This window comes from Oncorhynchus tshawytscha, linkage group LG01, assembly GCF_018296145.1.
Source record: "Oncorhynchus tshawytscha isolate Ot180627B linkage group LG01, Otsh_v2.0, whole genome shotgun sequence".
Classification (NCBI taxonomy): Eukaryota; Metazoa; Chordata; class Actinopteri; order Salmoniformes; family Salmonidae; genus Oncorhynchus; species Oncorhynchus tshawytscha.
Window position 1 is genome coordinate 6,975,407 of NC_056429.1, and position 23,736 is coordinate 6,999,142.

At 42.4% G+C, this 23,736-nt stretch overlaps 1 protein-coding gene across 2 annotated transcripts in view; it reads left to right on the forward strand.

The window, feature by feature from the left end:
* The window catches only part of LOC112257568 (aquaporin-9-like), a 28,255-nt gene extending 11,770 nt beyond the window's left edge, over positions 1-16,485 (forward strand). For both annotated transcript variants that reach the window (XM_042323965.1, XM_042323919.1), the window contains exons 3-6: positions 404-541; positions 1,789-1,907; positions 11,328-11,545; positions 16,089-16,485. In XM_042323965.1, coding sequence (XP_042179899.1) covers positions 404-541; positions 1,789-1,907; positions 11,328-11,545; positions 16,089-16,299 — 686 coding nt within the window. In that variant the 3' untranslated portion in view covers positions 16,300-16,485. The remainder of the gene's footprint in view (positions 1-403; positions 542-1,788; positions 1,908-11,327; positions 11,546-16,088) is intronic.
* Positions 16,486-23,736: the final 7,251 nt, after the last annotated feature.

Genomic DNA, 23,736 nt, shown 5'->3' on the forward strand with positions numbered 1-23,736 from the left:
CATCATGCAGGTTTAAGATCACGCTCATGCATTTTAAATATTGTGAAAAGAGACAGGGAGTATAGCTGGTCTTAATATATGCCACTTAGCAGTAATTTTAGCCCTGGAATTACGTTAAAGTGAGAGCATGTATCTGTAATATGTCTCTTCATCTAATAGTGTAGACGGCTATCTTTCCAACCTCCCCACCCTCTCTCCTCTTTCACTGGCACATTCTCAATTCGTTCTTGCGTCATTTCTCCCATCCTTTCTCCTCGCTTCCTTCTCAAAGAAGATCTGAGGGGGAAGAACCTTTTGACCTTCCTCAATATGGTTGAGAAGGAGGCAAGGAGATAGGATGGGGAGGAATCACAGGAAGAATCATTGAGATAGAGCCATCACCTGGCTCTCTCTTCTCTCCCAGGAGCCCATGTGAACCCTGCTGTCTCCTTGGCCATGGTGATCCTGGGAAAACTCAAGTTCTATAAATTCCCTGTCTATGTCATCGCTCAGTTCCTTGGTGCTTTCTCTGGAGCTGCTGCAGTGTTTGGGCTGTATTATGGTGAGTAGTGTGGCCATGTCTGCATTCTGTTACGGACATCGAAAGTAAATAACAGGAGTTGGACAGTAGAATAAGCCAATCAAAAAAAAGGGAATGTCTGTTCACTGTTTTGCTGCTCCCAAATGCGATTATTTAATAAAAGCTTACTGTGATACAACAAACAATATGTTGCTGCATTCTACGATCACCACGGTGATCTGTTGCTGCATTCGGCGATCACCACGGTGATCTGTTGCTGCATTCTACGATCACCACGGTGATCTGTTGCTGCATTCTACGATCACCACGGTGATCTGTTGCTGCATTCTGCGATCACCACGGTGATCTGTTGCTGCATTCTGCGATCACCACGGTGATCTGTTGCTGCATTCTACGATCACCACGGTGATCTGTTGCTGCATTCTGCGATCACCACAGCGATCTGTTGCTGCATTCTGCGATCACCACGGTGATCTGTTGCTGCATTCTGCGATCACCACGGTGATCTGTTGCTGCATTCTGCGATCACCACGGTGATCTGTTGCTGCATTCTGCGATCACCACGGTGATCTGTTGCTGCATTCTGCGATCACCACGGTGATCTGTTGCTGCATTCTGCGATCACCACGGTGATCTGTTGCTGCATTCTACGATCACCACGGTGATCTGTTGCTGCATTCTGCGATCACCACGGTGATCTGTTGCTGCATTCTGCGATCACCACGGTGATCTGTTGCTGCATTCTACGATCACCACGGTGATCTGTTGCTGCATTCTGCGATCACCACGGTGATCTGTTGCTGCATTCTGCGATCACCACGGTGATCTGTTGCTGCATTCTGCGATCACCACGGGGATCTGTTTCTGCAGAGTTGTTGATGGTCCATGGAACTGTTCCAACAGATTGCACATGTTTAAAAGCCTTGGGGCGAATTGTAACAAATCAGGTCAACTGGCTTAACTCATATTCCCTGGCAAACAAACACATTTTACATGTTTGTTATGAACAACCAATGTTATGAACTGCTGTAATGAACTTCTGTTATGAACTGCTGTTATGAACTGCTGTTATGAACTGCTGTTGTGAACTGTTGTCATGTGATCTGGATGTAAAGAAGCTGTCGCTATCCCGCTTTCTAACCGAGGTGCAATAGAAGATCGACTTGTGAAGCAAACGTCCATCGTCTTTCTCAATGTGTGCTATTTATCTTTTCATCTTCTGAATGGCTAAGTATTGTTTTCTAACTGTGACATTGTCATCCATGTAGATGCGTTCATGGACTTCACCAATGGGATTTTATCAGTGACTGGTATTAATGCCACCGGTCACATCTTTGCCTCTTACCCTGCCAGGTCGCTAACCATCCTCGGAGGCATCATAGACCAGGTAAGTGTGTGTGTGTGTGTGTGTGTGTGTGTGTGTGTGTGTGTGTGTTGCATCCTACTGTGCCAGGTCTCTGACCATCGTAGATGGCCTCATAGATCAGGTGAGACGAGGTCAAGAGTCACGATGAGAGAGACCTCGAGGGGAGAGAGACCAAGGGGGAGAGAGACCAGGGGGGAGAAACCGGGAAGAGGGTGGACCGGGGGGGAGGGAGACCAGGGGGAGAGACCAGTATCATGTTCATTAAGCACCACACAGATGAAAATGCTCTGAGGGACTACCTACCTACCACCTACACATTTTTTGTTTTTTGTTGCAAAAAAATGTCCATTGCGTGCCTTAATGAACACCACCTAGGCAAACCAGGCGAGACGAAATCAAGGGGTTGAGAGGAGAGACGACCCCTCTGGTACTCCAGTCTGCTCTAGTTACCAGTAGTTACACAATGTTTTATCAGTTAGCCATTAAACCTTTACATCCCCAGTTCTCTGGGACATGTTGCTAATGCAAATTGATTGTCCCACTTTCCTACACATCACATCCCCTCGTTAGCAGGGTTTTGGGGCCAATGACCCTCGTTCTGATGTTCACACTTACCTACTTAAAACACTTTAACATCAACACAGACACAACACTGTAACAGTCACAATGGTGTTATAAGCCAGTCTTAGACAGTCAGTCATGATGATGTTGTATCCTGTCTTAGACAGTCAGTCATGATGATGTTGTATCCTGTCTTAGACAGTCAGTCATGATGATGTTGTATCCTGTCTTAGACAGTCAGTCATGATGATGTTGTATCCTGTCTTAGACAGTCAGTCATGATGATGTTGTATCCTGTCTTAGACAGTCAGTCATGATGATGTTGTATCCTGTCTTAGACAGTCAGTCATGATGATGTTGTATCCTGTCTTAGACAGTCAGTCATGATGATGTTGTATCCTGTCTTAGACAGTCAGTCATGATGATGTTGTACCCTGTCCTCAGAATAACATTATGTTCTCACAACAAATATAAAGAATAACATTATTCTCACAACAAATATAAAGAATAACATTACCACTGAAGAATGTTACCTAAAATGACTTTCCCCCTAGTAATAATGTGAAAGGAACATCTGTACAGAAAGACTCATATGAAGTCCAAATTACAGCGGAGGAACTTCTTGATGCAATTCATTCCTTTCAGTCTGGAAAAACTCCAGGATTCGAGTTATTTCAATCTTTTTTTGATGTACTCAAAGATCCACTATTAGCGTGTTTTAATTAACCACTCATATAAAATGGTTGATTATCAGACATTCAACATGAAGGTCTGATTTCATTATTACTGAAACAAGATCCAAGTGGTGTATATGTAAAGATCTAGTCCATTAAAAAAAAAAGGAGGCCCCTTACACTTCAGTGTTGTGATGCAAACATTTTTGCAAAATGCATAGCGCATAGAATTAAGAAGGTATTGTCAGATATTATTCATTCTAATCAGACAGGTTGTTTACATGGACGATACATTGGAGGTAATATAAGACAAGCACTTGAAACAATAGAACACTATGAAACATCTGGGAAATCAGGCCTGTTATTCATAGCTGACTTTAAAAACGCCTTTGATAAAGTAGGACTAGAATTTATATATTTGTATTTTGGAGAATCTCTTATAAAATGGGTAAAAGTTATGTATAGTAACCCTAGGTGTAAAATAGTAAATAATGGCTACATCTCAGAAAGTATGGAACTGTCAAAAGGACAAAACATTGGCTATCCCATTAAACAGTACAATGAATGTCATTGTTTGTATTGCTGTCTTTTTTATTAGATTTTTTTTTAAAGGGCAAAAACAAGGTTGTCCATTGTCTCAGTATCTATTGGCTCTGGCCATCAAAATGTTAGGTATCAGAACCAACAATAATATGAAGGGGTTAAAAATCCAGGGCTTTTAAACAAAAGTGTCATTCTATGCCAGTGACTCAAGTTCTCTCTTAAGTCTGGAATCTGGATCCCTGTACTGAATGCCCAATCTCATTGAGAATCTGGACTATTTAAATAGCTGTATTTATGGAAAATCACACTGATTAACTCTTCAATCATATCACAGTTGACTTATATCCTTATGGTGCTGCCTACTCCAGACTAAATGTTTTTTATTTATTTATTATATGAGCAAAAAATATTTAACTTGATTTGGAATGCCAATCAGACTAAATTAAACGTGCATGTTTATATAATGAAAATGAGTTTCCCACTAAAAGCTTCAGTCATACAAATGTTTATATTTAAATGAGAGCGGGTTCTCCAGTAGATTAGTACGAATGGCTGTGATAGGAGAAAACTGAGGATGAATCAACACCTTTGTAGTTACTCCACAATAATAACCTAAATGACAGAGTTAAATGAAGGAAGCCTGGTCACAATACAAATATTCCAAAACATGCATCCTGTTTGCAATAAGGCACTAAAGCAAAACTGCAAAAAATATGGCAAAGAAATTTACTTTATGTCCTGAATACAAAGCGTTATGTTTGGGGCAAATCCAACACAACACATCACTGAGTACCACTCTTCATATTTTCAAGCATGGTGGTGGCTGCATCATGTTATGGGTATGCTTGTCATCGTCAAGAGCTAGGGAGTTTTTTAGGATACAAATAAATGGAATAGAGCTAAGCACAGGCAAAATCTTAGAGGAAAACCTAGCTCTGTCTGCTTTCCAACATAAACTGGGAGACAAATTCAACTTTCAGCAGGACAATAACCTAAAACACAAGGCCAAAGTTGGTTACCAATACGACATTGAATGCTCCTGAGTGGCCTAGTTACAGTTTAGACTTTAATCGGCTTAAATCTATGGTAAGACTTGGAAATGACTGTCTAGCAATGATCAACAACTAACTTGATAGAGCTTGAAGAATTGTTTAATGTGCAAATATTGTACAATCCACATGTGCAAAGCTGATTCAAACATGTACTGACCCAGGGGTGTAAATACTTATGGAAATGAGATATTTCTCTATTTCATTTTCAATAAATTTGAAAACATTTCTAAAAACATGTTTTTACTTGGTCATTATGGGATTGGGTATTGTGTCGGTGAAAAAATAAATATATATTTAATCAATTTTGAATTCAGGCTGTAACAGAACAAAATGTGTAATAAGTCAAGGGGTATGAATACTTTCTGAAGGCACTGTATACCAGTTTCATTTGAGAACCAAAATGTTGACAGTGGCGCCATACAGGTTACAAAATAGGTGGGAAGAGATTTTTGATGTTCCGTTTTCATGGTGCATCATTTATGAACTGATAGACAAAGCAACACTCAATTTAAATGATAATGTAAAATTCTTGCCACCTACAGAATGTTATGTCCTGTATATGGGGCATACAACCATTTATTTTAAGTTGATTTATTTATCCCAGCTCTGCAGATTTAGCTGCAAAGGGACAGAATCATTAGATCACTTCTTTTGGTATTGCCCCTATGTAGCTTGTTTCTGGTCACAGGTTGTAGAAAAATCTATACATTTACCTGAAACAAACCCTACAAATAGCACTGTTTTTGAGATTTGGAAACCCATAGTCAATCAATCAACAATATAATATACAAACCGTTAGTAAAATATGAATCTTTAATATACAATCTGTAAATACTATGCGATTATAAAGGTTCAGAATTTATGTAAAACAGCACAGTTTAAACATATATTGCCCATGGAAATCATAAGTCTGTGGTTTATGGTGAAAGGTGGGATGGACTGAGAGTAGCTTTACAGAGATAGGTGGGATGGACTGAGAGTAGCTTTACAGAGATAGGTGGGATGGACTGAGTAGCTTTACAGAGATAGTTGGGATGGACTGAGTAGCTTTACAGAGATAGGTGGGATGGACTGAGTGTAGCTTTACAGAGATAGGTGGGATGGACTGAGAGTAGCTTTACAGAGATAGGTGGGATGGACTGAGAGTAGCTTTACAGAGATAGGTGGGATGGACTGAGAGTAGCTTTACAGAGATGGGTGGGCTGGGCTGAGAGTAGCTTTACGGTGAAAGGTGGGATGGGCTGAGAGTAGCTTTACGGTGAAAGGTGGGCTGGGCTGAGAGTAGCTTTACTGAGATGGGTGGGATGTGCTGAAAGCAGCTGAGGGGTGGGGTTAAAAAGCCATGATCTGTAGTAGTTAGGACCAAAAAAATACTATACAGTGCAAACGGAAAGTTTTCAGACCCTTTGACTTTTTCCATATTTTGTTGCGTTACAGCCTTATTCTAAAATATTTTTTAGAAATGTTAAGGCCCCCAAGATCACAGTGGCCTCCATTATTCTTAAATGGAGGAAGTTTGTGACCACCAAGACTCTTCCAAGAGCTGGCCACCCAACCAAACTGAGCAATCGGGGCGGAAGGGCCTTGGTCAGGGAGGTGACCAAGAACCCTCTGGTCACTCTGACAGAGCACCAGAGTTCCTCTGTGGAGATGGCAGAACCTTCCAGAAGGACAACCATCTCTGCAGAACTCCACCAATCAGGCCTTTATGGTAGAGTGGCCAGACGGAAGCCACTCCTCAGTAAAAGGCACATGACAGCCCGCTTGGAGTTTGCCAAAGGCACCTAAAGGACTCTCAGACCATGAAAAACAAGATTGGAAGAGACCTGAAAATAGCTGTGCAGCAATGCTCCCCATCCAACCTGACAGAGCTTGAGAGGATCTGCAGAGAAGAATGGGAGAAACTCCCCAAATACAGGTATGCTAAGCTTGTAGCGTCATACCCAAGAAGACTCGAGGCTCTAATCGCTGCCAAAGGTGTTTCAACAAAGTACTGAGTAAAGAGTCTGAATACTTATGTAAATGTGATATTTTAGTTTTTTAAATATTTAATACATCTAAAAATCTGTTTTTGCTTTGTCATTATGAGGTGTGTGTAGATTGATGAAGATTTTTTAATTTTTTAAATCCATTTTAGAATAAGCCTGTAACGTAACAAAATAGTGTTGAAAAGTCAAGGGGTCTAAATACTTAACGAATGCACTGTATGTTATGTATACCGCATGTGTATCTATCCAGACGTAATGTATATCAAATAACTACATTTTGCTTTGTAACTACTATGCAAAAAAAGTGCCATGTTTGTCAAATTGATGTGGAGTAGACATGTAACAAAACAAAGATGGGTGCCAATAATAGTACATGTATATAAATATATATATATAAAGAATAACATTATTCTCACAACAAATAGAAAGAATAACATTATTCTCACAACAAATAGAAAGAATAACATTATTATATTTATATATATTTAAATGTTTACATTTTTATATAACTAGGCAAGTCAGTTAATAAAAAAATATTATTTACAATGACGGCCTACCCTGGCCAAACCCTAACTCGGCCAAACCCTAACTCGGCCAAACCCTAACTCGGCCAATCCCTAACTCGGCCAAACCCTAACTCGGCCAAACCCTAACTCGGCCAAACCTGGACGACACTGGGCCAATTGTGCACCGCCCTATGGGACTCCCAATCACGGCCGGTTGTGATACAGCCTGGATGAAGAATAACATTATGTTCTCCCAACAAATATAAAAAATAACATTTCAACTATTTTCTTTATATCCTGCTGGAATATTAAAAATAAATGAAAATATCACCAGGTATTACTGAATGTCCTTTTATTTAAATGATCAACCACGGTCCATTTCCTTCCTGAATTGACTGAGTTGAAATGTAATTGACCCAATGCTGTTGTCAACAATAAAATATATTTTTTAATCGTCTTACCACAGAGATTTTAAACCCAGAGGCGCAACATTGAGCGTTTTCCGAAACAGACCAGACCGGGGTTTTAGAAGTCAATGAGAGAAGTGAAAAGCTCTTCCGTAATCATCCAAAAAAAAATATCTAAATCTAAAGGAACAACCAAGATTAGAGCCAATGTCTTGAGTAGTTGAACATGTAGTTGAATTGAGTAGTTGAGTAGTTGAACACTACAACCTCGTGAAAGTGACAAACTGATACGTTTTTATATTTTCTTCAAAAACAACTTTATATCGAAGAAGTGCCTTTTAATTTGACGGCCTTCACATGCACAGTTCATCGTGAGATGACCATTAGCCTCGATCACGTGTTTCTACACATGAGTTTAGCTAGCCAATGTTGCCATGACATCTCCGACAAGCGGGAACAGGGATTCTGCACATCTTCATACTGTATTCTTTGATTGTACTCTCCAGGCAGCGGGAACAGGGATTCTGCCCATCTTCATACTGTATTCTTTGTATTCTCCAGGCAGTGGGAACAGGGATTCTGCACATCTTCATACTGTATTCTTTGTACTCTCCAGGCAGCGTGAACAGGGATTCTGCCCATCTTCATACTGTATTCTTTGATTGTACTCTCCAGGCAGCGTGAACAGGGATTCTGCCCATCTTCATACTGTATTGTTGTATTCTCCAGGCAATGGGAACAGGGATTCTGCCCATCTTCATACTGTATTCTTTGTACTCTCCAGGCAGCGTGAACAGGGATTCTGCCCATCTTCATACTGTATTCTTTGTACTCTCCAGGCAGCGTGAACAGGGATTCTGCCCATCTTCATACTGTATTCTTTGATTGTACTCTCCAGGCAGCGTGAACAGGGATTCTGCCCATCTTCATACTGTATTCTTTGTATTCTCCAGGCAGCGGGAACAGGGATTCTGCCCATCTTCATACTGTATTCTTTGATTGTATTCTCCAGGCAGTGGGAACAGGGATTCTGCCCATCTTCATACTGTATTCTTTTTGTACTCTCCAGGCAGTGGGAACAGGGATTCTGCCCATCTTCATACTGTATTCTTTGATTGTACTCTCCAGGCAGTGGGAACAGGGATTCTGCCCATCTTCATACTGTATTCTTTGATTGTACTCTCCAGGCAGTGGGAACAGGGATTCTGCCCATCTTCATACTGTATTCTTTTTGTACTCTCCAGGCAGCGTGAACAGGGATTCTGCCCATCTTCATACTGTATTCTTTGTACTCTCCAGGCAGTGGGAACAGGGATTCTGCCCATCTTCATACTGTATTCTTTGTACTCTCCAGGCAGCGGGAACAGGGATTCTGCCCATCTTCATACTGTATTCTTTGTATTCTCCAGGCAGTGGGAACAGGGATTCTGCCCATCTTCATACTGTATTCTTTGTACTCTCCAGGCAGCGTGAACAGGGATTCTGCCCATCTTCATACTGTATTCTTTGATTGTACTCTCCAGGCAGCGTGAACAGGGATTCTGCCCATCTTCATACTGTATTCTTTTTGTACTCTCCAGGCAGCGTGAACAGGGATTCTGCCCATCTTCATACTGTATTCTTTGTATTCTCCAGGCAGCGGGAACAGGGATTCTGCCCATCTTCATACTGTATTCTTTGTACTCTCCAGGCAGCGGGAACAGGGATTCTGCCCATCTTCATACTGTATTCTTTGTACTCTCCAGGCAGCGGGAACAGGGATTCTGCCCATCTTCATACTGTATTCTTTGTATTCTCCAGGCAGCGGGAACAGGGATTCTGCCCATCTTCATACTGTATTCTTTGTACTCTCCAGGCAGCGGGAACAGGGATTCTGCCCATCTTCATACTGTATTCTTTGTACTCTCCAGGCAGCGGGAACAGGGATTCTGCCCATCTTCATACTGTATTCTTTGTACTCTCCAGGCAGCGTGAACAGGGATTCTGCCCATCTTCATACTGTATTCTTTGATTGTACTCTCCAGGCAGCGTGAACAGGGATTCTGCCCATCTTCATACTGTATTCTTTGTACTCTCCAGGCAGCGGAAACAGGGATTCTGCCCATCTTCATACTGTATTCTTTGTACTCTCCAGGCAGCGGGAACAGGGATTCTGCCCATCTTCATACTGTATTCTTTGTATTCTCCAGGCAATGGGAACAGGGATTCTGCCCATCTTCATACTGTATTCTTTGATTGTACTCTCCAGGCAGTGGGAACAGGGATTCTGCCCATCTTCATACTGTATTCTTTGTACTCTCCAGGCAGCGTGAACAGGGATTCTGCCCATCTTCATACTGTATTCTTTGTACTCTCCAGGCAGCGGGAACAGGGATTCTGCCCATCTTCATACTGTATTCTTTGATTGTACTCTCCAGGCAGCGTGAACAGGGATTCTGCCCATCTTCATACTGTATTCGTTGTATTCTCCAGGCAATGGGAACAGGGATTCTGCCCATCTTCATACTGTATTCTTTGTACTCTCCAGGCAGCGTGAACAGGGATTCTGCCCATCTTCATACTGTATTCTTTGTACTCTCCAGGCAGCGTGAACAGGGATTCTGCCCATCTTCATACTGTATTCTTTGATTGTACTCTCCAGGCAGCGTGAACAGGGATTCTGCCCATCTTCATACTGTATTCGTTGTATTCTCCAGGCAATGGGAACAGGGATTCTGCCCATCTTCATACTGTATTCTTTGATTGTACTCTCCAGGCAGTGGGAACAGGGATTCTGCCCATCTTCATACTGTATTCTTTGTACTCTCCAGGCAGCGTGAACAGGGACTCTGCCCATCTTCATACTGTATTCTTTGTACTCTCCAGGCAGCGGGAACAGGGATTCTGCCCATCTTCATACTGTATTCTTTGTACTCTCCAGGCAGCGTGAACAGGGATTCTGCCCATCTTCATACTGTATTCTTTGTACTCTCCAGGCAGCGGGAACAGGGATTCTGCCCATCTTCATACTGTATTCTTTGTACTCTCCAGGCAGCGGGAACAGGGATTCTGCCCATCTTCATACTGTATTCTTTGTATTCTCCAGGCAGCGGGAACAGGGATTCTGCCCATCTTCATACTGTATTCTTTGATTGTACTCTCCAGGCAGTGGGAACAGGGATTCTGCCCATCTTCATACTGTATTCTTTGTACTCTCCAGGCAGCGTGAACAGGGATTCTGCCCATCTTCATACTGTATTCTTTGTACTCTCCAGGCAGCGGGAACAGGGATTCTGCCCATCTTCATACTGTATTCTTTGATTGTACCACCCAGGCAGCGGGAACAGGGATTCTGCCCATCTTCATACTGTATTCTTTGTACTCTCCAGGCAGCGGGAACAGGGATTCTGCCCATCTTCATACTGTATTCTTTGATTGTATTCTCCAGGAAGCGTGAACAGGGATTCTGCCCATCTTCATACTGTATTCTTTGATTGTACTCTCCAGGCAGCGTGAACAGGGATTCTGCCCATCTTCATACTGTATTCTTTGTACTCTCCAGGCAGCGTGAACAGGGATTCTGCCCATCTTCATACTGTATTCTTTGATTGTACTCTCCAGGCAGCGGGAACAGGGATTCTGCCCATCTTCATACTGTATTCTTTGTACTCTCCAGGCAGTGGGAACAGGGATTCTGCCCATCTTCATACTGTATTCTTTGTACTCTCCAGGCAGCGGGAACAGGCATGCTGGTGTTGTGTATCCTGGCCATCAGCGATGGGAAGAACATCGGCGCCCCTAGAGGCATGGAGCCACTGTGCATCGGCCTGATCATCATGGCTATCGGAGTGTCCATGGGGCTGAACTGTGGGTACCCCCTCAACCCTGCCAGGGACCTGGGGCCACGACTCTTTACTGCTGTAGCAGGCTGGGGTTGGGAGGTGTTCAGGTAACTCATAATATAATACTGTATACTATAATATATGCGGCTAAGATTAGAGGTAAGTACCACCTCAACCCTGCCAGACATCCGGGTCACGGCACTTCACTGCAGTAGCAGACTGGGGAGTCTTCAGGTAGCTCATATAGAAGGGTTCAGGTAACTCATATAGAAGGGTTTGGGTAACTCATATAGAAGGGCTCAGGTAACTCAAATAGAAGGGTTCAGGTAACTCAAATAGAAGGGTTCAGGTAACTCAAATAGAAGGGTTCAGGTAACTCAAATAGAAGGGTTCAGGTAACTCAAATAGAAGGGTTCAGGTAACTCATATAGAAGGGTTCAGGTAACTCAAATAGAAGGGTTCAGGTAACTCAAATAGAAGGGCTCAGGTAACTCAAATAGAAGGGTTCAGGTAACTCATACAGAAGGGTTCAGGTAACTCATATAGAAGGGCTCAGGTAACTCAAATAGAAGGGTTCAGGTAACTCAAATAGAAGGGTTCAGGTAACTCAAATAGAAGGGTTCATGTCGATCAAAGACTAGACCAGTGTTTCACAACCTTCTAGTTCCACTTACTGGATCTATTCCAAAAAGTAGCTTGATTATTAGTTGACCGTTTTAATCAAATCGTCCTTTGATTGTCTGGTATTGATAGGTGAAAAAAACAACCGTGTGTTGATTGGTGTTATATAACCTCACATGCATAGCAACACAACACATCACATGCAGTCAATGTTAGCTAATTATCTGTTGTCATGCTCTGTGCTAACCCCGTTGGGTTGCCTACTATTGAATTGTACATGGATTCCTTTAATTGAACTTTAAAAGCATTGGTGCTTGGAAAGTAGACTGAGATTTCAATTATAATGGTGCTGTAAAAAACAAACAGTTGTCTTTTTGGATAATTCTGTGACGGCTGCATTTAGACGCACTTATAGTGCATTTAGACGCACTTATAGTGCATTTAGACCCTTTAACTTTTTCCACATTTTATGACGTTACAGCCTTATTCTAAAATGGATTAAAACATAAATTGTTTTTACCCTCAATCTCCGCACAATACCCCATAATGACATCACAATACCCCATAATGACATCACAATACCCCATAATGACATCACAATACCCCATAATGACATCACAATACCCCATAATGACAAAGCGAAAACAGGTTTTTAGAAATGTTTGCAAATGTATTACAAATAAACAGAAATGCCTTATTTACATACGTAAGTATTCAGACCCTTTGCTATGAGACTCAAAATGGAGCTCTGGTGCATCCCGTTGTCATTGATCATCCGTTAGACGTTTCTACAAGTTGATCGAGGTCCACCTGTGGTAAATTAAATGGATTGGACATGATTTGGAAAGGCACACACCTGTGCATAAGGTCTCACAGTTGACAGTGCAGGTCAGAGCAAAAAAAACAAAAAAACAAGCCGTGAGGTGGAAGGAATTTTCCATAGAGCGCCAAGACAGGATTGTGTCGAGGCACAGATCTGGGGAAAGGTTGCAAAACATTTCTGCAGCATTGAAGGTCAACAAACAACACAGTGGCCTCCATAGTTCTTAAATTAAGGATCGGACCCTTTTTTAAAATTTCCACCTAAAATGACATACCCAAATCTAACTGTCTGTAGCTCAGGACCTGTAATAAGGACACATTTCCGTATATTCTTGATACTATTTGAAAGGGAACACTTTGAAGTTTGTGGAAATGTGAAATTAATATAGGAGAATATAACACATTAGATCTGGTAAAAGATAATACAAACAAAAAAACATGAGTTAATATATATATATATATTTCCCTTCATCTTTGAAATGCAAGAGAAAGGCCACACATTCAGATAGGAGTCTAAGTGTAATTTAGATTTTGGCCAAGAGATGGCAGCAGGGTGTGTGCAAAGTTTCAGACTGATCCAGTAAATAAATACAACACTGCACAGTATTTTGTGTCAAGTCTGCCAGGAGTTTGCCCAAATGTGCCGAATTGGTCAATTGATACATTTTCAAGTATATACAGTTGAAGTCGGAAGTTTACATACACTTAGGTTGGAATCATTAAAACTCGTTTTTCAACCACTCCACAAATTTCTTGTTAACAAACTATAATTTTGGCAAGTCGGTTAGGACATCTACTTTGTGCATGACACATGTCATTTTTCCACAGACAGATTATTTCACTTATAATTCACTGTCTCACAATTCCAGTGGGTCAGAAGTTTATATACACTAAGTTGACTGTGCCTTTAAGCAGCTTGGAAATTCCAGAAAATGGCTTTAGAAGCTTCTGATAGGTTAATTGACATCATTTGAGTCAATTGGAGGTGTACCTGTGGATGTATTTCAAGGCCTACCTTCAAACTCAGTGCCTCTTTGCTTGACATCATGGGAAAATCTAAAGAAATCAGCTAAGACCTGAATGAATGAATGTACTTTGGTGCGAAAGTGCAAATCAATCCCAGAACAACAGCAAAGGACCTTGTGAAGATGCTGGAGGAAACGGGTACAAAAGTATCTATATCCACAGTAAAACAAGTCCTATATCGACATAACCTGAAAGGCCACTCAGTAAGGAAGAAGCAACTGCTCCAAAACCACCATAAAAAAGCCAGACTACGGTTTGCAACTGCACATGGGGACAAAGATCATACTTTTTGGAGAAATGTACTCTGGTCTGATGAAACAAAAATATAACTGTTTGGCCATAATGACCATCGTTATGTTTGGAGGAAAAAGGGGAACGCTTGCAAGCCGAAGAACACCATCCCAACTGTGAAGCACGGGGGTGGCAGCATCATGTTGTGGGGGTGCTTTCCTGCAGGAGGGACTTCACAAAATAGATGGCATCATGAGGCAGGAAAATTATGTGGATATATTGAAGCAACATCTCAAGACATCAGTCAGAAAGTTAAAGCTTGGTCGCCAATGGGTCTTCCAAATGGACAATGACCCCAAGCATACTTCCAAAGTTGTGGCAAAATGGCTTAAGGACAAAGTCAAGGTATTGGTGTGGCCATCACAAAGCCCTGACCTCAATCCTATAGAAAATTTGTGGGCAGAACTGAAAAAGCGTGTGCGAGCAAGGAGGCCTACAAACCTGATTCAGTTACACCAGCTCTGTAAGGAGGAATGGGCCAAAATTCACCCAACTTATTGCGGGAAGCTTCTGGAAGGCAACCCGAAACATTTGACCCAAGTTAAACAATTTAAAGGCAATGATACCAAATACTAATTGAGTGTATGTAAACTTCTGACCCACTAGGAATGTGATGAAATAAATAAAAGCTGAAATAAATCATTCTCTCAACTATTGTTCTGACATTTCACATTCAGGAATTGTGAAAAACTAAGTTTAGATGTGTTTGGCTGAGGTGTATGTAAACTTCCAACTGTACATTCTACAGACCCCACCGAGTATAACCTACAATACTTTCCAGAGTTCCTCTGTGGAGATGGGAGAACCTTCCCAGAAGGACAACCATCTCTGCAGCACTCCACCAATCAGGCCTTTATGGTAGAGTAGCCAGATGGAAGCCACTCCTCAGTAAAAGGCACATGACAGCACGCTTGGAGTTTGCCAAAGGCACCTAAAGGACTCAGACCATGAAAAACAAGATTCTCTGGTCTGATGAAACCAAGATTGAACACTTTGGTCTGAATGCCAAGCATCACGTCTGGAGGAAACCTGGAACCATCCCTATGGTGAAGCAAGGTGGTGGCAGCATCATGCTGTGGGGATGTTTTTCAGTGGCAGGTACTGGCAGACTAGTCAGGATCGAGAGAAAGAAGAACAGAGAAAAGTAAAGAGAGATCCTTGATGAAAACCTGCTCCAGAGCCCTCAGGACCTCAGACTGGGGCAAAGGTTCACCTTCCAACAGGACAATGACCCTAAGCACACAGCCAAGACAACGCAGGAGTGGCTTCAGGACAAGTCTCTGAATATCCTCGAGTGGCCCAGCAAAAGCCCGGACTTGAACATGATCGGATATCTCTGGAGAGACCTGAAAATAGCTGTGCAGTGATGCTCCCCATCCAACCTGACAGAGTTGAAAGGATCTGCAGAGAAGAATGGGAGAAACTCCCCAAATACATGTGTGCCAAGCTTGTGGCGTCATACCCAAGAAGACTCTAGGCTGTAATCACTGCCAAAGGTGCTTTAATCTATTTATGTAAATGTCATATTTCATATTTTTATTTTTAATACATTTGCAAACATTTAAAAAACTGTTTTTGCTTTGTTACTATGGGGTGTTGTGTGTAGATTTGATGAGGGGGGGAAAAAACAATTTAATCAATTTTAGAATAAGGCTGTAATGTAACAAAATGTGTAAAAAGTCAAGGGGTCTGAATACTTTCCGAGTGCCCATGTACAAGGCTTAACAAAGTATTTATAAGTGTGGCTAGACGCGTCACAGCATTATCCAGAAGGACAGCTGGATAATGTGTTCTTATACCTTCATCTATTGCCTGTGTTATGTGTTCTTGTAATGTGTGTGTGTGTGTATATATGTGTGTGTGTGTGTGTGTGTGCCTACCTATATACAGCACTTCAGACTACTGGTGGTGGGTCCCGGTGGCGGGGCCGATGATAGGGGGCGTGGTCGGGGCTCTGGTCTACTTCCTGTTCATCGAGATGCATCACAAACAGCCTGAGAAACCCCACGAGGAGGAAGAGGAGGAGGACGAAGAGGAGGAAGAAGATCTGGAGGAGGACAGCAGTCTTAAGGACAAATATGAGATGATTACCATGAGTTAAAGAGTCAGAGAGATTCATTCACTTGTCAAGGACTTTAAAAGAAAATGTCTGTCTGTCTGGTTCAGATCAATGTTACTGTAAAGTCAATCAGGAGAGGAATGTCATGTTGGGAGCCAAATACACACACACACACACACACACACACACACACACACACACACACACACACACACACACACACACACACACACACACACACACACACACACACACACACACACACACACACACACACACACACACACACACACACACACACACACACACACACACACACACCAAGGACAGGCTTGCTCTCTCAGTGTGCTATGGTGAAACCCTGTGGTAGAGGGAGTAGAAGAGTTATAGCCTGTTATTACATGTCATAGCCTTTAGTAACCAGACCGGTATGCTACGTATGAATGAACGATCAGAGTACGGTTTATAGCCTGTTATTACATGTCATAGCCTTTAGTAACCAGACTGGTGTGCTACTTATGAGCGACTGATCACAGTACAAGGCCTTTTAGCCCACTGCTGATGGGCGCTCCAATAGTCAGTCTAGATGGAGAAACTCTGTAGAACAGGTTATTGTTACTGTTTAAATAGGTAAAGATACAGAATGGTTAGTTCATAATGATGTGCTTATATGTAGCAATCCGCAACACTGGAAAAGTAATATTATGTATATATAATATTTCACCCCTTACGATTCCATTTGGACTACATCTCTTGTCAGGTTTATGTAAATGAGATTCCATTTGGACTACACCTCTTGTCAGTTTTATGTAAATGAGATTCCATTTGGACTACACCTCTTGTCAGTTTTATGTAAATGAGATTCCATTTGGACTACACCTCTGTCAGGTTTATGTAAATGAGATTCCATTTGGACTACACCTCTTGTCAGTTTTATGTAAATGAGATTCCATTTGGACTACACATGTCAGTTTTATGTAAATGAGATTCCATTTGGACTACACATGTCAGTGTTATGTAAATGAGATGCCATTTGGACTACACATGTCAGTTTTATGTAAATGAGATTCCATTTGGACTACACCTGTCAGTTTTATGTAAATGAGATTCCATTTGGACTACACCTGTCAGTTTTATGTAAATGAGATTCCATTTGGACTACACATGTCAGTGTTATGTAAATGAGATTCCATTTGGACTACACATGTCAGTGTTATGTAAATGAGATTCCATTTGGACTACACATGTCAGTTTTATGTAAATGAGATTCCTTTTGGACTACACCTGTCAGTTTTATGTAAATGAGATTCCATTTGGACTACACATGTCAGTGTTATGTAAATGAGATTCCATTTGGACTACACCTGTCAGTTTTATGTAAATGCGATTCCATTTGGACTACACATGTCAGTTTTATGTAAATGAGATTCCATTTGGACTACAGCTGTCAGTTTTATGTAAATGAGATTCCATTTGGACTACACATGTCAGTTTTATGTAAATGAGATTCAAGCAGACAATTAACCCATTTGATGACATGTTTGTTGTTGTAGTAATGTCTGCGTTGTAATTGCAGAAGGTATAGCTTTAATGTAGGCTTTAGATTGCAATTTTGACCATACACTTCATACTCACCGAAAGAGACCACGTGCGCCACGTGCGTAGCTAAAGAAACCCTGAGAAATAACAAATATAACAACTACCACTATTACAATTCATGAATTTCATGTATTGCAGTTATAAGTTTTGTTGCCATTGTATAATATTCAATTATTATGTTTGTTTATTGTTGTGCTTTTTCTGTTTTTGATTTTGTATTGTTGTCATGGAAATAGTATCCAAACTATTTCAATGTGACAAATGTATTCCTGTTTGTGTAAACAAATATTATTACTTGGATGCATAATAAAAATTAATAAAAAATGGTGTCTTGTATTTTTTAAGTAAAACTTGTTATCATGGCACAGAGAAGCGAAATAGCCTGGTCCCAGAGCTGTTTGTGTTGTCTTGACAACTCCTTTGGGCATTTACATGACAACAACCATAGGAGTTAAATAGATATGGAACCAGGCTTGGTCGCAAAACACACATTTATAAAGTTTGTTGGTAGAAAACCTGTTGCATAATGCCATCACTTTTATCCATTCATTTATAACCAAACAGACTCATAAAGGCTCCTGTTCTGTAATGTGACAGATTAAACCACCATGATCTAATGACTGGCTGCTTTACCACTTGACAAGTGGTAAGTAACAATTGTAAATAGTGAGCCATTGGATCATAAAAGGCTTTTACCGCTATCATACAATCGTTGTCTCCATTGAATGCCTCTGTTCGTAGATTGAGTGGAATGTCTGTGTTTACAAGGATCACAAACCGAACTGCAGCTGGAAGGTCCTCAGCTCCAGAGCCGAACAAGGAGAGTCCTCAAACACAACATTCCCAAGACAAAACACTTTCTCGCTGTTACAGGGCCTTTCTGTCATCCTGTGAAGATCCATCCTCTCCCTGGGGCCAGTACTGTTTTCTCTTCAACCTCGGGGCAGTCTATGTGGCGGTAGGTAAACCCCAGAGCGTCTGAAGTGCCTGGGGAGATTCTTGAAACAGCAGTGGCTGGACTGAGGACGTTGGAGACCTCTCTTTCCACATGGGCCTGGTGTACAAGGCACTACACAGGCTGGACGAGGCTCTGGTGTTCTTCCAGAGGACAGTCAAGAGTTATTCACTTTTAGAAAAAAGGGTTCCAAAAGGGATCTTCGGCTTTCCCCAAAGGACAACCCTTTTTGGTTCCGGGTAGAACCCTTTTTGGCTACATTTAGAACTCTTTTGGGTTCCATGTAGAACTCTCTATGTAAAGGGTTTTACATGGAACCCCAAAAGGGTTCTACCTGGAACCAAAAAGCCTCCTTCAAAGGGTTGTCCTATGGGGACAGCCGAAGAACTGTTTCAGGGTCTAGATAGCATCTTTTTTTTCTAAGAGTATAGGAGGTATGCAGGCTATGGATAGGTCTACGTCTGCCTATCATACAAAGTATCATGGTAGGAGGGACTTTTTGTTCATTACTTTGTTTATTGAATCTATAATATTAAACTGCCTTCGGAAAGTATTCAGACCCCTTAATTCTAAACTGCCTTCGGAAAGTATTCAGACCCCTTAATTCTAAACTGCCTTCGGAAAGTATTCAGACCCCTTAATTCTAAACTGCCTTCGGAAAGTATTCAGACCCCTTAATTCTAAACTGCCTTCGGAAAGTATTCAGACCCCTTAATTCTAAACTGCCTTCGGAAAGTATTCAGACCCCTTAATTCTAAACTGCCTTCGGAAAGTATTCAGACCCCTTAATTCTAAACTGCCTTCGGAAAGTATTCAGACCCCTTAATTCTAAACTGCCTTCAGAAACTATTCAGACCCCTTTACTTTTTCCACATTTAGTTACATAACAGCCTTATTCTAAAATTGATTAAATTAAAAGAAAAATCCTCAATCTACACACAATATCCTATAATGACAAAACGAAAACAGGTTTTTAGAAATGTTTGCAAACGTATTAAAAATAATAAAGAGAAAATACCTTATTTACGCAAGTATTTCAGAATCTTTGCTATGAGACTCGAAATTGAGTTCAGGTGCATCATGTTTCCATTGATCATCCTTACGATGTTTCTACAACTTCATTGGAGGCCACCTGTGATAAAGTCAATTGATTGGACATGATTTGGAAAGACACACACCTGTCTATATAAAGTCCCATAATTGACCGTTGCATGTCAAAGCAAAAACCAAACCATGAGGTTGAAGGAATTGTCCGTAGCGCTCCGAGACAGGATTGTGTCGAGGCACAGATCAGAGGAAGGGTACCAAAAATGTATGCAGCTTTTGAATGTCCCCAAGAACACAGTGATCTCCATCATTCTTAAATGGAAGAAGTTTGGAACCACCAAGACTCTTCCTAGAGCTGATTGCCTGGCTAAACTGAGCAATTGGGGGAGAAAGGCCTTGGTCAGAGAGGTGGCCAAGAACCCAATGGTCACTGACAGAGCACCAGAGTTCCTCTGTGAAGATAGGAGAACATTCCAGAAGGACAATCATCTCTGCAGCACTCCACCAATCAGGCCTTTATGGTATCGTACCCAGACAGAAGCCACTCCTCAGTAAAAGGCACATGACAGCCTGCTTGGAATTTGCCAAAGGCACCTAAAAAACTCTCAGACCACCAGAAACAAAATTCTCTGGCCTCATGAAACCAAGATGTAACTATTTTTGGCCTGAATTGTTCATTTTTTTTGCTTTGTCATTATGGGGTATTGTGTGTAGATTGATGAGGGAAAAAAACAATTAAATTGATTTTAGAATAAGGCTATAACGTATCAAAATGTGGAAAAGGTGAAGGGGTCTGAATACTTTCCCGAATGCACATTGTGCCCATATTTCCAGGATGTCTAGTACCGGATGTGAAATGGCTAGCTAGTTAGCGGTGGTGCACGCTAATAGCATTTCAATTGGCGCAGTCACTCGCTTTGAGCCCTTGAAGTAGTGGTTCCCCTTGCTCTGCAAGAGCCACGCGGCCTATGTGGAGCAATGGGTAATGATGCTTCGTGGGTGACTGTTGTCTGTGTGCTGAGGGTCCCTGGTTCGAGCGCGGGTATGGGCGAGGTTCGAGTGCGGGTATGGGTGAGGTCCGAGCGCGGGTATGGGCGAGGTTCGAGCGCGGGTATGGGTGAGGTTCGAGTGCGGGTATGGGTGAGGTTCGAGTGCGGGTATGGGTGAGGTTCGAGCGCGGGTATGGGTGAGGTTCGAGTGCGGGTATGGGTGAGGTTCGAGTGCGGGTATGGGTGAGGTTCGAGCGCGGGTATGGGCGAGGTTCGAGTGCGGGTATGGGTGAGGTTCGAGCGCGGGTATGGGTGAGGTTCGAGCGCGGGTATGGGTGAGGTTCGAGCGCGGGTATGGGCGAGGTTCGAGCGCGGGTATGGGCGGGTATGGGTGAGGTTCGAGCGCGGGTATGGGTGAGGTTCGAGCGCGGGTATGGGTGAGGTTCGAGCGCGGGTATGGGTGAGGTTCGAGCGCGGGTATGGGTGAGGTTCGAGCGCGGGTATGGGTGAGGTTCGAGCGCGGGTATGGGTGAGGTTCGAGTGCGGGTATGGGCGAGGTTCGAGCGCGGGTATGGGCGAGGGTATGGACGTGAAGATATACTGTTACATCGACACATGGAATTTAAAAAAAATGTGTCTGTATTGTGACCAGATTTCCCGGTCCTTTTCTTTATGCAAATCATTTTCAGTTATTCTTTCAAAATATGATTAATTTATTGTAAGAAGGATATTGATGTAATCAGTCAACGGTGCCACCTGTCAATACTTTTAGAGGGAAAAATGTAGTATTTAAATACACTGCTCAAAAAACACTTAAACAACACAATGTAACTCCAAGTCAATCACACTTCTGTGAAATCCAACTGTCCACTTAGGAAGCAACACTGATTGACAATACATTTCACATGCTGTCGTGCAAATGGAATAGACAACAGGTGGAAATTATAGGCATTTAGCAAGACAATCCCCAAATAAAGGAGTGGTTCTGCAGGTGGTGACTACAGACCATTTCTCAGTTACTATGCTTCCTAGCTGATGTTTTGGTCACTTTTGAATGCTGGCAGTGCTTTCACTCTAGTGGTAGCATGAGACGGAGTCTACAACCCACACAAGTGGGCGCCCAGTGTGGCACCCCCTGCTCCAACCTCCAACCTTCAAGCATGTTGGTGTGTCTTTGAGATACGTCTTCTTGGTTGAATTGCTGCAAAGAAACCACTACTAAAAGGACACCAATAAGAAGAGACAAGCTTGGACCAAGGAACACGAGCAATGGACATTAGACCGGTGGAAATCTGTCCTTTGATCTGATGAGTCCAAATTTGAGATCCGACCGCCAAGTTTTTGTCAGATGCAGAGTAGGTGAATGGATGATCTCCACATGTGTGGCTCCCACTGTGAAGCATGGAGGTGATGGTGTGATGGTGCTTTGCTGGTGACACTGTCAGTGATTTATTTAGAATTCAAGACACACTTCAACAGCATGGCTCCCACAGCATTCTGCAGTAATACGCCATCTCATCATTTGTTTTTCAACAGGACAATGACCCAACACACCTCCAGGATGTGTAAGGGCTATTTGACCAAGGAGAGTGATGAATTGCTGTATTAGATGACCTGGCCTCTACAATCACCCAACCTCAACCCAATTGAGATGGTTTGGGATGAGTTGGACAGCAGAGTGAAGAAAAAGCAGCCAACAAGTGCTCAGCATATGTGGGAACTCCTTCAAGACTGTTGGAAAAGCATTCAAGGTGAAGCTGGTTGGGAGAATGCCAAGAGTGTGCAAAGCTGTCATTGAGGCAAAGGGTGGCTAGTTTGTTTAACACTTTTGGGTTATTACATGATTCCATGTGTGTTATTTCATAGTTGATGTCTTCACTATTATTCTACAGTAAAAATAAAGAAAAACCCTTGAATGAGTAGGTGTGTACAAACTTTTGACTGGTACTTTCTATATATATATATATATATATATATATATACACACACACTGCTTTAAAAAATAAAGGGAACACTAAAACAACAATGTAACTCCAAGTCAATCACACTTCTGTGAAATCAAACTGTCCACTTAGGAAGCAACACTGATTGACAATAAATTTCACATGCTGTTGTGCAAATGGAATAGACAACAGGTGAAAATAATAGGCAATTAGCAAGACACCCCCAATAAAGGAGTGGTTCTGCAGGTGGTGACCACAGACCACTTCTCAGTTCCTATGCTTCCTGGCTGATGTTTTGGTCACTTTTGAATGCTGGCGGTGCTTTCACTCTAGTGGTAGCATGAGACGGAGTCTACAACCCACACAAGTGGCTCAGGTAGTGCAGCTCATCCAGGATGGCACATCAATGCGAGCTGTGGCAAGAAGGTTTGCTGTGTCTGTCAGCGTAGTGTCCAGAGCATGGAGGCGCTACCAGGAGACAGGCCAGTACATCAGGAGACGTGTAGGAGGGCAACAACCCAGCAGCAGGACCGCACCTCCGCCTTTGTGCAAGGAGGAGCAGGAGGAGCACTGCCAGAGCCCAGCAAAATGACCTCCAGCAGGCCACAAATGTGCATGTGTCTGCTCAAACTGTCAGAAACAGACTCCATGAGGGTGGATGAGGGCCCGACATCCACAGGTGGCGGTTGGGCAACACCGTGCAAGATTTGCCAGAGAACACCAAGATTGGCAAATTCGCCACTGGCGCCCTGTGCTCTTCACAGATGAAAGCAGGTTCACACTGAGCACATGTGACAGACGTGAGTAGTCTGGAGACGCCGTAGAGAACGTTCTGCTGCCTGCAACATCCTCCAGCATGACCGGTTTGGCGGTGGGTCAGTCATGGTGTGGGGTGGCATTTCTTTGGGGGGCCGCACAGCCCTCCATGTGCTCGCCAGAGGTAGCC